Source organism: Drosophila pseudoobscura, unplaced genomic scaffold, assembly GCF_009870125.1.
Source record: "Drosophila pseudoobscura strain MV-25-SWS-2005 unplaced genomic scaffold, UCI_Dpse_MV25 Unplacedtig00000092, whole genome shotgun sequence".
NCBI lineage: Eukaryota > Metazoa > Arthropoda > Insecta > Diptera > Drosophilidae > Drosophila > Drosophila pseudoobscura.
The window spans coordinates 83,099-98,528 of NW_022881715.1; the positions used below are offsets into that span (position 1 = coordinate 83,099).

Below are 15,430 nucleotides of genomic sequence, written 5' to 3' on the forward strand. Positions count from 1 at the left end.
ACTTATCTCTGCTGATGAAATACGTCTCTCCGCTGGCGGAAAACTTATTTCCGGTGGCAGACAATTTATATCCGCTGACGAAGTACGTTTCTCCTCTGGCAGAAAACTTATCTCCAGAGGGGGAAATTTATATCCCCTGCCGTACAACTTATCTCTGCTGACGAAATACGTCTCTCCGCTGGCGGAAAACTTATTTCCGGTGGCAGACAATTTATATCCGCTGACGAAGTACGTTTCTCCTCTGGCAGAAAACTTATCTCCAGAGGGGGAAATTTATATCCCCTGCCGTACAACTTATCTCTGCTGACGAAATACGTCTCTCCGCTGGCGGAAAACTTATTTTCGCTGGCGGGAAATCTATATCGGCTGACGGACAACTTATCTCCGCTGGCAGACAATTTATCTCCGGCGGCGGGAAATTTATATCCCCAGACGGACAATTTATCCCTGCAGACGAATTACGTTTCTCCGCTGGCGTAAAACTTATTTCCGGTGGCAGATATTTTATATCCGCTGACGAACTACGTTTCTCCTCTGGCAGAAAACTTATAACCCTTGCCGGACAACTTATCTCTGCTGACGAAATACGTCTCTCCGGCGAACAACTTATCGCCGCTGGCAGACAATTTATCTCCGCTGACGAACTACGTTCCTGCGCTGCCAGAAAACTTATCTCCGCTGGCAGAACATGTACTTCCGGTGGCGGGAAATTTATGTGGGGGGACTTATACATATGCGCGTATAATCCTCCCGGTTGTATCGAGTTTGAGGCTACTTTCTCGCAATAATTGTTGTCGACGGATTCATTAAGAAATCATAACTTTATTTCGTTCATTCGTCTTATATTTAATTTACACAGTGTTTTATAATTTTCTCTTCTCTCGCTTTCGTTTAATCCGCGCACCGAGAACACAACCTCTCTCCCTCGTAGCTCAAACTCTTCTCTTTTCGATTACTCGATCTTAGTTTCTATTCGATTATTTCCTCTCTCTATGTTAATGGTACTCCCGTTACTGCCTTTTCTACATTCGGCCATCCGACATCCTCATTCGTCCCGAATGATGGATACCACTTTTTCATGTGCTCTGCCACTGTGTTAGTCCGGTTAGGTCCCTCTTCCTCTCCTACTTTTTCCACTAAATATCTACCATGCCTCAATTTGCGGACTATTTTATAAGGTCCTAAATATTTTTTCCTTAACTTCAAACCCGCTCCAAACTGCGTTCTTTTGATGGCAACCAATTCATCCACCTCATACTCGCGCTCCTCTCTCCTATTCCTGTTATACGTTCTACTATTTTCTTCTTGCATTTTAGCTATGTTTCCTTTCACTGTCTTTCGTATCTCTTCTTTTTCACTCTGTAGCTCGGCTAGCAACTCTTCTTCCAACATGTCCTTCAACTCAATATCATAACCTATTCTCATATCGATGCCTGTCAGGATCTTAAATGGCGACACTTTCGTACTTCTCGGGGGTGACGAATTTATGAATTGCTGTACTCTACCGATATTCTTATACCATGCCTTAGGATCTTCCGCACACAATTTTGTTAACAACGAGAAGATCGTCCGATTTAGACGCTCCACTTGCCCGTTTCCCCTCGGCACTCCCGTGGCAATAAGCAAATGCTGTATATTTTGTGAGTCACAGTACTCCTTAAAGATGTTTGAAGTAAAAGCAGTACCGCGGTCAGTAACGACCCGCCTTGGATTTCCAAACAACTCTGATTGCCTTTGAAACTTGTCCACCACTTCTTCTGCACCAGTGCTCTTCGTCGGATACAACCACACATATTTTGAGAAAGCATCTACTACTACCAAAATATGATTGTACCGTTTTTTCGTTAACTCCATAGGGCCTATATGATCAACATGAAAACTATTCAACGGTTCGTCACCCTTATCAATAAAATTCAGAAATCCTTCTTTTCTACCATGTTTCGACTCTCTGACAATACATTCCAAGCACGACCTAACAATTACTTCTACTTTACTCGGCAAACTCGGTATATAATAATCTCTCTGTACTAGATCAGTAGGTTTTTTTACCCCAAAATGCCCTTGGCGATGGGCCATTAGAATAATTTCCCTTTCCATGCTGGATGGTATCACAATGAGCTCCTTAGTAGGATCTTTATGCAAAATACCATGCTGCACGTAAAAGTCATCGTATGTTCCTTGTTCTAACACCTTAACTATTACGCTTGTCCATTCATCTAGTTTTTGTGCATTTTGTATTTTAATCCTAATCGTATCTTCCAAAAGAAGACAATGTACTCTGCTTAAAGCATCGACGTGTTTCATTCTGACGCCCGACCGATGCTCAATATCAAACTCAAAATCTGGCAAAAATATTGCCCAGCGGGCTACCCTTAAGGGAACTTCTCGTTTTTTCATCGTCATTGCAAAAGCGTTGCAATCTGTAACGATCTTTATCTTCATCCCCAATACGTATTCTCTCCATTTCTTCAATGCTTGGATTATAGCCAGGACCTCCATCTCATATGAATGATATTTCTCTTCAGTTGGCGTAGTCTTCCTACTCATATACTCTACTGGGTGAAACTGTTGATCCTCTGAGCTTCTTTGCAACAAAATGGCTCCATAACCAAATTTACTAGCATCACAATGGATTTCTGTAACTGTCTTTGTATTGAAAAGTAGCAAAACCGGTGGATTGGTTAATCGAAGCTTCAGCTGTTCAAACGAGGCCAGTTCTTCCATCCCCATCTTAAAAGAAACCTCCTTTTTCAATAGATTTGTAAGTGGTTTAGCAATCGTGGCGAAATCCTTCACGAACCTACGGAAATATGATGTGAGGCCAAAATATCGTTGGACTCCCTTTCTATCTCGAGGAACTGGAAAATTCTCAACTGCTCCCGTTTTCTCTCTTGACGGTATAATCGTCCCGTCTTCTATAATGTACCCAAGGAAAATGACTCTGCGCTGTAAAAACTGACACTTACTCCATTTCATTTTCAACCCTGACGCCTCTGCCAAGCTCAAAACTCTCTTCAGTTTATTGATTCCTTCTAACTCACTCTCAGCTGGTATAATAATGTCATCCATATACAATATCAAAACGCCTTCGCTAATAAGTGGCCTCAGCACCGCGAATATATAGCGCGTGAACACCGCTGCCGAATTGTTAATCCCAAATGGTACAAAATTAAACTCGTATTGGCCGTTCTGGGTGACAAACGACGTAAATTTCCTCGAGTTCTCCTCTACTGGGACTTGAAAGTATCCGTCACACAAATCGAGTGTTGTGAATATTTTTCCTCTTTGCAATTTATGTAACACATCATCGATAACTGCTGTCGGAAAATTATCTCGTATAATCTTCTGGTTGAGCTTCCTATAGTCACAACATAACCTTTTCTTACCGTCTTTCTTCGGAACTAGCACAATAGGCGAAGAGTATTCCGAAACACTGTGTCGAATGATTCCTTTCTCCAACCATTCCTTAATTTGCTGATCTACCCTTTCTTGGTCGTCATAAGGCAACCGTCTCGGTCTCTGATATACTGGCACTTCGTCCATGAGTATAATCTTCATTTCCACTGGACAATTAGTCGACTTTACTGGATTATACTGGGTAATCATATCCTTCACTATTCCCTTCGTCATAACACTCAAATGCGAAAGATCGACCTCTGACGAAAAATCTTCTATCTCTTTTATCGTCATTATCTGCTCGAATGCTTCTTTTAACTCTGCTACGCGATTCGCCGGTGAAACATCGATAGAGCTCTTAATATCACTTTAATGAGCAATACTGGTTTGAGCGCTATCCTCTATCTCGGATCTCTTTTCATTATCCCTCACCTCTTCAAACTTATGAAAAACTACTCCTTTTTTCCCAAGTGTAACGCTCACTACCTCTAATACGTCACTACCGATTACCGCGCTATACAAAGTGTCTCTATCTTTGACCACATGAAAACACATCTCAATCGGGATGCCATCTAGCTCAGTATCAACAAGGAAAAATCCGAGGGTACCAATTCTTTTTCCTCCGATTCCAACTAATTCTTTCACTTGCGCCCTTAATGGAACTGGGTACGCTCGCTTATATGCACTCTCACTCATAGTGCATATGTCGCTACCGGAATCAAAAAGCGACGATATCACTTCATTACCGAACCGAACATCCTTAAAAACCCGATTATACATGTAGGGATCCTTGGTGGGCTCCCTACAAGTGAGTAAGAATCCGCTCCAGAAACTCCATCAAATATACGCCACACGTCGTTGTATTATTTTATTTTAATAACTGGTTACAAATAAGTTTCTTAGCATAGTTCTTTTCGCACGTCTGCTCGCTTCTGCAGTCGAACTCTTACTCACTATCGATATATCTTCCTCTACCCTTGACTATCCCTAGCGATAGATCGATACTCATTAAAGGGCTGCCAACCCTACATTCGGCCGTCCTGACTCATCATTCGACCCGAATGATTGAGACCACATCTTCATATACTCTGCCACCGTATTGGTCTTCAAAGGACCTTCACCATCACCCACTTTCTCAACAATGTACCGTCCATGTCTTAGTTTACGCGTCACAATATAAGGACCCAAGAATCTTCCCTTTAGCTTCAATCCGGTTCCAAATTGGGTACGCTTAATAGCTACCATATCATTAACTTGGTACTCTTTTTCTGGTTTCCGGGACTTGTTGAACGACTTGCAATTTTCATTTTGTATCTGCACTATGTTATCTCTGGCTATCTTGCGAATTTCTTCTTTCTCCTGCTGCAGCTCTAAAATATACTCTTCCTCTACAAGCTTTTCTAAGTCACTGTCATACTTTGTCCTCATTTTTATGCCTGTCAAAATCTTAAATGGGGATATCTTGGTACTTCTCGGAGGAGTGGAGTTTACAAACGATTGTACCCTACCAACATGCTTGTACCAGGCTTTCGGATCTTCTGCGCAAAGCTTTGTTAACATAGTAGTAACGACCTTATTAATTCGCTCTACCTGTCCATTACCACGCGGCACTCCTGTCGCTATCAGCAAATGTTGGATATCCTGTTCCTTACAATATTCCTCGAAAGCATTAGCAGTAAATGCAGTGCCTCTATCCGTGATCACACGCTTCGGGTTTCCAAAAACTTCGCCCTGTTTCTGCAACCTATCAACCACATCATCAGCGCCTGTACATTTTGCGTCGCTCACAATGCACTCCACACACGACTTAACAATCCTATCCACTTTTCCTAACAACTCTGGAATAAAGTATTCGCGCTGCACTAAATCGATAGTTCTTTTGACACCAAAATGACCCTGACGATGAGCAATCATTATGATTTCGCTTTCCATCCCAGATGGTATTACGATCAACTCTTTAACTGGATCCTTGTGCAAAATGTCATACTTCAAATAAAAGTCGTCGTAAGAACCCGACTCTAGCACCTTACAAATTGCTGATATCCAAATATCCTGACGTTGAGCCTGCTTTATTCGATGTCTCAGTGAATCTTCCAACAACAAACAATGCACTCTACTCAATGCATCGACGTGTTTCATCTTTGTCCCTGAACGATGCTCAATTTCATAATTGAAGTCCTGAAGAAAAATGGCCCAACGAGATACCTTAACTGGAACATCTTGTTTCCTCATCGTTAACGCAAAAGCATTACAGTCAGTAATAATTTTTATCTTTCTCCCAAGCAAATACACTCTCCACTTCTTTAAAGCCTGCACTATAGCGAGTACTTCAAGCTCGTATGAAGGATACTTTTCTTCAGCTGGGGTTGTCTTACGACTCATATATTCTACCGGGTGGAAACATTGATCCTCTGAGTCCATTTGCAAAAGTATAGCTCCATACCCATACATACTTGCATCGCAGTGAACTTCAGTTTTGCCCTTCTGATTAAACAACTTTAAAACAGGAGAACAGGATAAATAAACTTTCAACTGATTGAATGATGCCAACTCTTCTTCACCCATTTTGAAAGAAACATCCTTTTTCATCAAGTTTGTCAGTGGTCTGGCCACGACAGCAAAATCCTTAACAAATCTACGGAAATAGGAAGTTAGGCCCAAATAGCGTTGAACTTGTTTCCTGTCTCTCGGAATTGGAAAATTTTCAACTGCCGAAGTTTTATCTTGAGATGGTCTTATCGTTGAATTCTCTATTATGTAACCCAAAAAATTAACCTTGCGCTGTAACACTTGCGATTTCTCCCATTTTATGCGTAATCCTGAAATCTCTGCGATACTCAACACCTTCTTTAATTTTTCAAGTCCTTCTTGCACATCCTTTGATGGAATAATAATATCGCCCATATACAAAATCAAAACAGCATATATGTACCTCATAAATACTGGAGCGGAGTTAGTCATCCCAAATGGTACATAATTAAATTCATACTGTCCACTCTGTGTGACAAAAGAGGTATATTTACGAGAATCCTCATGTACTGGCACGTGAAAAAACCCATTACACAAGTCCAACGTAGTGAAAACACGTCCATCCTGAAGCTTGAGTAAAACATCGTCGATTAACGCCATTGGAAAATTGTCACGAATTATCTTTTTATTAATTTTTTTATAATCACAACAAAGTCTTTTTGAGCCATCCTTCTTGGCGACAAGCACTACAGGGGACGAGTATTCAGAAACACTATGGCGAATTATTCCCTCCTTTAACCAATCCCTGACCTGCTTATCGACTTTCTCATTGTCCACGTAAGGTAGGCGTCTAGGTCTTTGACGGACCGGTACTTCATCTGATAATATTATCTTCATTTCAACAGGGCTGTTTTCTGGTTTTACGGGCTTATAATTTTCTACCAATCCTGCTATTATTGACCTCACCTCACGGTTCAAATGCGACAGGTCTATTCCTCGTGAAAACTCCTCAATAATATTGCTCGACAGTATCTGATGGAACGTCTTTTCCAATTCATCAATTGCGCTCCCTGAATCCGGAGGCCTGCTCACTTGAGTATCACTATATTTAATGAACTCTAGATTGCGGCTTCTTTTAGTGAAACTACTGCTAACATACTCCTTTTCCGGTGGAACTTCAACCTCCCCTTGACGGATGTCATTTATTGAATGAAAGAAAACTCCTTTCTTCCCTATGCTTGCACTGACAAAATCAAGAACATCACTTCCAATTACACCTTCGTACAGGGTATCATCGTCACGGACTACATGGAAACACATTTCCAAAGGAACGTCATCCAACTTAGTAACAACATTAAATGAACCCAACGTATATATGTAGGGTTGGCAGCCCTTTAATGAGTATCGATCTATCGCTAGGGATAGTCAAGGGTAGAGGAAGATATATCGATAGTAAGTAAGAGTTCGACTGCGGGAGCGAGTAGACGTGCAGAGAAGAACGTGTTAAGAAAAAGAAACTTATTGTAACCATTTATTAAAATAAAGACAATACAACGATGTGTGGCTTATATTTGATGGAGTTTCTGGAGCGGATTCTTACTCTGGGTATGGAGCTATACTTTTGCAAATGGACTCAGAGGATCAATGTTTCCACCCGGTAGAATATATGAGTCGTAAGACAACCCCAGCTGAAGAAAAGTATCCTTCATACGAGCTTGAAGTACTCGCTATAGTGCAGGCTTTAAAGAAGTGGAGAGTGTATTTGCTTGGGAGAAAGATAAAAATTATTACTGACTGTAATGCTTTTGCGTTAACGATGAGGAAACAAGATGTTCCAGTTAAGGTATCTCGTTGGGCCATTTTTCTTCAGGACTTCGATTATGAAATTGAGCATCGTTCAGGGACAAAGATGAAACACGTCGATGCATTGAGTAGAGTGCATTGTTTGTTGTTGGAAGATTCACTGAGACATCGAATAAAGCAGGCTCAACGTCAGGATATTTGGATATCAGCAATTTGTAAGGTGCTAGAGTCGGGTTCTTACGACGACTTTTATTTGAAGTATGACATTTTGCACAAGGATCCAGTTAAAGAGTTGATCGTAATACCATCTGGGATGGAAAGCGAAATCATAATGATTGCTCATCGTCAGGGTCATTTTGGTGTCAAAAGAACTATCGATTTAGTGCAGCGCGAATACTTTATTCCAGAGTTGTTAGGAAAAGTGGATAGGATTGTTAAGTCGTGTGTGGAGTGCATTGTGAGCGACGCAAAATGTGGAAAGAAAGAAGGGTATTTGAATGTAATTGACAAATCTGATGAGCCTTTGCAAACGTATCATATTGACCATATTGGACCGATGGAGTTGACTAAGAAACAGTATAACCACGTCCTAGTAGTTGTCGACGCTTTTTCTAAATTTGTCTGGCTTTATCCAACAAAGAGTACAGGCGCTGATGATGTGGTTGATAGGTTGCAGAAACAGGGCGAAGTTTTTGGAAACCCGAAGCGTGTGATCACGGATAGAGGCACTGCATTTACTGCTAATGTTTTCGAGGAATATTGTAAGGAACAGGATATCCAACATTTGGTGATAGCGACAGGAGTGCCGCGTGGTAATGGACAGGTAGAGCGAATTAATAAGGTCGTTACTACTATGTTAACTAAGCTTTGCGCAGAAGATCCGAAAGCCTGGTACAAGCATGTTGGTAGGGTACAATCGTTTATAAACTCCACTCCTCCGAGAAGTACCAAGATATCCCCATTTAAGATTTTGACAGGCATCAAAATGAGGACAAAGTATGACAGTGACTTAGAAAAGCTTGTTGAGGAAGAGTATATTTTAGAGCTGCAGCAGGAGAAAGAAGAAATTCGCAAGATAGCCAGAGATAACATAGTGCAGATACAAAATGAAAATTGCAAGTCATTCAACAAGTCCCGGAAACCAGAAAAAGAGTACCAAATTAATGATATGGTAGCTATTAAGCGTACCCAATTTGGAACCGGATTGAAGCTAAAGGGAAGATTCTTGGGTCCTTATATTGTGACGCGTAAACTAAGACATGGACGGTACATTGTTGAGAAAGTGGGTGATGGTGAAGGGCCTTTGAAGACCAATACGGTGGCAGAGTATATGAAGATGTGGTCTCAATCATTCGGGTCGAATGATGAGTCAGGACGGCCGAATGTAGGGTTGGCAGCCCTTTAATGAGTATCGATCTATCGCTAGGGATAGTCAAGGGTAGAGGAAGATATATCGATAGTAAGTAAGAGTTCGACTGCGGGAGCGAGTAGACGTGCAGAGAAGAACGTGTTAAGAAAAAGAAACTTATTGTAACCATTTATTAAAATAAAGACAATACAACGATGTGTGGCTTATATTTGATGGAGTTTCTGGAGCGGATTCTTACTCACTTGTAGGGAGCCCACATATATTTTCTTGCCTCCTATTCCGATCAATTCTTTTATATCGTTTTTCAACGCAACTGGGAAAATCTTTCTGTAGACTTTCTCGCTCATGGTACAAATATCGCTGCCAGAATCAAACAATGCAGTGATATCTTCATTACCGATTTCAACATTCTTAAAAGCCCGATTAAAACTGGTCTGAGAAAATTGCTGGACATTTGAAATTTTCTTCTCTGTTGCCATTCGTGAACCTTTTGCCTCGCATTGATTTGCCTTGTGACCTAGTTGATTGCAATTAAAACATTTGACGGCACTTTCCTTGCAATACTTTGCAATATGATTACTACCTCCACATTTGAAACAACGCCTTTCATCCTTGATTTTTACCGAACTATTCTCAAACTTTGTGTTTGCCTTTAGCGTACTTCCTTGATTTGCACTGATCTTTTCATAAATCTTAATTTGCTCACGAAAATCTTTAAAATTGTTTGCTTGGTACAGACAGCTTTTGTTTTGCTTGGAGTCTGGAATGCCCTCAATAATATATTCAATAATACTTTCTTCATCTAGCTGGGATTGACTTGCCAAGGTACACATGCTATAAAAATATTCAATTAAAGTCTCTTTATGGGTCTTCTTTCTATTTTCTAATAGCTTATGAAATGAACCCAACGTATATATTTTCTTGCCTCCTATTCCGATCAATTCTTTTATATCGTTTTTCAACGCAACTGGGAAAATCTTTCTGTAGACTTTCTCGCTCATGGTACAAATATCGCTGCCAGAATCAAACAATGCAGTGATATCTTCATTACCGATTTCAACATTCTTAAAAGCCCGATTAAAACTGGTCTGAGAAAATTGCTGGACATTTGAAATTTTCTTCTCTGTTGCCATTCGTGAACCTTTTGCCTCGCATTGATTTGCCTTGTGACCTAGTTGATTGCAATTAAAACATTTGACGGCACTTTCCTTGCAATACTTTGCAATATGATTACTACCTCCACATTTGAAACAACGCCTTTCATCCTTGATTTTTACCGAACTATTCTCAAACTTTGGGTTTGCCTTTAGCGTACTTCCTTGATTTGCACTGATCTTTTCATAAATCTTAATTTGCTCACGAAAATCTTTAAAATTGTTTGCTTGGTACAGACAGCTTTTGTTTTGCTTGGAGTCTGGAATGCCCTCAATAATATATTCAATAATACTTTCTTCATCTAGCTGGGATTGACTTGCCAAGGTACACATGCTATAAAAATATTCAATTAAAGTCTCTTTATGGGTCTTCTTTCTATTTTCTAATAGCTTATGAACTTGGTTTGCCGTTAACTTCTCACTAAATTCACTTTTTAGTGCTTCCTTCAGAGAATTCCAATCATTAATGCCCGATTGACTGCTCAAAAATAGTTTCGCTGCACCTTTCACTAATGTCCTGCCATATATAAACTTTTGCAAATCATTCCAATTCACTGTTAAGGCATTAAGTTCAAAATCACGTAGCCAGTTATCAACATCCGAAGAACCATTGAACGTAAATGCTGAAAGGGATTCTTCGATGTCTCTTAATGTGAACGCCATGTTTACTGAACTACCAACTGCTGCTTCTCCTACCGAATTTAAAATTGGCGCGTCTTCTGTCTGTTCGTCCCCAGTTATATTGATCGTTTCTTCGTATACAGATTCTTCGTTTTCGTCTTGATCTAGTCTAAAATACGAATATAGTCTCTCCCGTAAAACTGATTTAACACCTGAATGCTGCAGATGTAGCTCTTTCAACTTTTCCTTCAACTCTGCTACGGTTAGGTCTAAGATTTCTTCGCGTTGCATATTACAATTAGCTAAAATATAGTTTACGTTAAATCCGCTTCTTAAAATTTGCAACACCCTAAATCTATTCTGTATATTCAATACTTGCGTATACAGACATCAGGTGTGAGAATCGTCTTTTCCAATACACGCAGATAAACGATGCGTTCTTCTTCTCTGTCTTCTTCACGTCGTTGTCGTTCGCATTGTATACAAGCCGCACGTGGCCGTGCGAAGTACCACTGTTGTTGTTTCGTCGTTTCTGCTTTCCTCTTTTCTGCACGTTCGCAATCTGAACGTCTCTTCAGTCCTCTTTGCTCCGTACTTTCGTCGTTGGCTTTTCACTCTTTCCCGTTTGCCGTGCTCTTCTGACGAAAACGAATAGTGTCGTTTTGCGTCCTCTTTCCTCGTCGTTTTCGGGTCTGCGTCGTTTTGTAGCTCTGTAGCTCTTCGCCGTTAGCTACCTCTGCTCTCTGAACTTTGACGAAAACGAATAGTGTCGTTTTGCGTCCTCTTTCCTCGTCGTTTTCGGGTCTGCGTCGTTTTGTAGCCTCGTCGTTTTGAAGCCTCGTCGTTTTGTAGCTCTGTAGCTCTTCGTCGTTTTGTAGCTTTGTAGCTCTTCGCCGTTAGCTACCTCTGCTCTCTGAACCTTGACGAAAACGAATGGAGTCGTTTTGCGTCCTCTTTCCTCTTTATTTTCGTTTCTCACAGCCGCTTCTCGGCATCTGCTTTCGTCTGATCTTCGTTGCTTCGTTCGTCGTAATTTCACAATGTTGCGCAAAACTTGATGGTATTGGCAACTTGTACACGAATACACATTCACTTGTGGTTCTATCCCGGACGAGCCCCCAAATTGTAGGGATCCTTGGTGGGCTTGGTGGGACAAGTGAGTAAGAATCCGCTCCAGAAACTCCATCAAATATGCGCCACACGTCGTTGTATTATATTTATTTTAATAACTGGTTACAAATAGGTTTCTTAGCATAGTTCTTTTCGCACGTCTGCTCGCTTCTGCAGTCGAACTCTTACTCACTATCGATATATCTTCCTCTACCCTTGACTATCCCTAGCGATAGATCGATACTCATTAAAGGGCTGCCAACCCTACATACATTCTCTGGACTAGCTGTTGTGGCTTTGATATCTCCTTTATATCCTTCTTTTGGACTTTACACTGATTTGCTTTATGTCCCAACTGTTCGCATTTGAAACATTTTATATCCTTCTCCACGCAATCTTTAGCCAAATGATTTTTCCCTCCACACTTGAAACATCTAGGTTCAACTGCCCTGATATTCTGTTCCTTCTTCTCGAACTTCATCTTTAATCTTGACTCCAGATTCGACGATGTTTTCTCGTATATCTTCATTTTGTCTCTTAACTCTTTAAAATCCTTGGCCTGATATAACACGCTCCTGTTCTGATTTGTATCAGGTATACCTTCTATTATGTATTCTATGACGCTATCTTCATCTAAATTACTCTTTTTGGCCAGACTCTTCATTTGATAAAAATATTCTACCAAACTTTCATTCGGCTTCTTCTTCCTATTCTCGAGTTGCGTGTGTACTTGCTTTGCCGACAGTTTCTCTGTAAACTCTTCCTCTAAAGCTTCTTTAAGTGTATCCCAATTAGTAAGACCATCTTGACTGTTTACAAACAACTTCGCAGCTCCTTTCAGCAATTGCCTACCATATACGAACTTTTGCAGCGCGTTCCACTGTACTGTCTCTGCTGTGCTCTCAAAATCTGTAAGCCAATCGTTAATATCTTTATGCTGGCTGCCATCAAACTCAACTAAAGAATCACGAATATCTTTCAATGTTAACGCCATTTTACTTGGAGCTTCTAATTGTTCACTCTGGATATTCAAACTAAAATCTGTTGTATCCTCATACATTGACTCTTCATTAACCTCCGACTCGAAATATTATATTAGTCTGTCCTGTAACTCTGCTTTGTTCCCCTTAGTTTTCAGCTTCAACTCTTTTAACTTTTCTTTTAGCTCAACTACGGTGAGTTGTGTGATCTTGTCGTGCAACATTAGTATTGTAATTAATATGATATAAACTTAAAATAATGTTTAAGAATTTTGATTAATGTTTACGAATAATATTTTTTATCTCACTCTTTAAATTTCTTATACTTTATCTCTGTTACTCTTACTCTGCTGTCTCTCTTTGACATCTGTCGCTATTACGCTAATTGTTTCTTACGTCGTTTCTTTGCTATGCACCCATACACACGTCTGATGGATAACGCCGTCGTCTGTGTATGTGGCTGCCGCACTCGGGACTTTGATTTTCTTCTTTTCCTCTGCTCTCGATCGTCTCGTCACGCCTTGTTCCTATCTTCTGGTTGATGCCGTCGTCGTTGTGTGTGAAGCCCGCTCTCTGGATTCTGATGTTCTCTGCTCTTTCTGGACCCTCTCGTCGCGTTCTGCACCCATACACACATCTGATGAATATTGTCGTCGCCTGTGTATGTGAATGCCGCTCTCTGGATTCTGTTGTTGTTGTTACTCCTTGCTTCTCTGTATCTCTCTCTAACAGTTCGACATCGAAGTTTTCAACTCTCTTTTATGCACTCTCTGTGTGCCTCTTTTCCATCTGTTCCACTGCCTCTCTCACAGTTTCACATAATTTTCTCGTCTCTTGTGCACTATTTATGTGCTTCTTCTCGAATTTTCGTTGTCCTCTGTGGTTCTACCGTCGCTCAGACATGCACGAACTTAACGGATAATGCCGTAACTGCTCTTCTGCTTGCCTTTGCTGTCATACTCTGTCTCACTCGCTCTCGTGAAATTTAGGCCTGTCGTGACATAGCCATTTCTGTGTGTGTGCTGCTCAATGTGCTGTCTCGTTCTCTCCTTTGCAGAAATTTCTAGACGTTCAAAATTCTGCTTCTCCTGGGTGTTTTATGTTTTGTGGCGATAATGTACACACGATTTAATGATTGATGTACACTATTGCTTTTTTTTTTTACTGGACGAGCCCCCATTAATGTGGGGGGACTTATACATATGCGCGTATAATCCTCCCGGTTGTATCGAGTTTGAGGCTACTTTCTCGCAATAATTGTTGTCGACGGATTCATTAAGAAATCATAACTTTATTTCGTTCATTCGTCTTATATTTAATTTACACAGTGTTTTATAATTTTCTCTTCTCTCGCTTTCGTTTAATCCGCGCACCGAGAACACAACCTCTCTCCCTCGTAGCTCAAACTCTTCTCTTTTCGATTACTCGATCTTAGTTTCTATTCGATTATTTCCTCTCTCTATGTTAATGGTACTCCCGTTAATGCCTTTCCTACATTTATATCCCCTGCCGGACAACTTATCTCTGCTGATGAAATACGTCTCTCCGCTGGCGGAAAACTTGTTTCCGGTGGCGGGAAATCTATATCCGCTGAGGGACAACTTATCTCCGCTGGCAGACAATTTATCTCCGGCGGCGGGAAATTTATATCCCCAGACGGACAATTTATCCCCGCAGACGAATTACGTTTCTCCGCTGGCGTAAAACTTATTTCCGGTGGCAGATATTTTATATCCGCTGACGAACTACGTTTCTCCTCTGGCAGAAAACTTATCTCCAGAGGGGGATATTTATAACCCTTGCCGGACATCTTATCTCTGCTGACAAAATACATCTCTCCGCTGGCGGTAAAAATATTCTGCGGTGGAGGGAAATTTATATCCGCTGACGAACTAAGTTTCTCCTCTGGCAGAAAACTTATCTCCAGAGGGGGAAATTTATATCCCCTGCCGGACATCTTATCTCTGCTGACAAAATACGTCTCTCCGCTGGCGGAAAACTTATTTCCGGTGGCGGGAAATTTATATCCGCTGGCGGAAAACTTATCTTTGCTAACGAAATACGTATCTCCGCTGGCGGAAAACTTATTTCCGGTGGCGGGAAATTAATATCCCCTGCCGGACAACTTATCTCTGCTGACGAAATACGATTCTCCGCCGGCAGAAAACTTATTTCCGGTGGCGGGAAATCTATATCCCCTGCCGGACAACTCATCTCTGCTGATGAAATACGTCTCTCCGCTGGCGGAAAACTTGTTTCCGGTGGCGTGAAATCTATATCTGCTGACGGATAACTTATCTCCGCTGGCAGACAATTTATCTCCGGCGGCGGGAAATTTATATCCCCAGACGGACAATTTATCCCCGCAGACGAATTACGTTTCTCCGCTGGCGTAAAACTTATTTCTGGTGGCAGATAATTTATATCCGCTGACGAACTACGTTTCTCCTCTGGCAGAAAACTTATAACCCTTGCCGGACAACTTATCTCTGCTGACGATATACGTCTCTCCGGCGAACAACTTATCG

The 15,430-nt window shown here is 41.1% G+C and overlaps 1 protein-coding gene across 1 annotated transcript; it reads right to left on the reverse strand.

Moving 5' to 3' along the window:
- Positions 1–2,860: 2,860 nt before the first annotated feature.
- On the reverse strand, positions 2,861–14,379 carry LOC117185494 (uncharacterized). The gene is made up of 2 exons (XM_033385682.1): positions 12,197–14,379; positions 2,861–4,176 (listed from the first exon to the last, which is right to left on the reverse strand). The coding sequence occupies exons 1-2, from the start codon at positions 12,980–12,982 to the stop codon at positions 3,766–3,768; spliced, it is 1,197 nt and encodes a 398-aa protein (XP_033241573.1). The 5' UTR covers positions 12,983–14,379; the 3' UTR covers positions 2,861–3,765.
- Between the last annotated feature and the right edge of the window lie 1,051 nt (positions 14,380–15,430).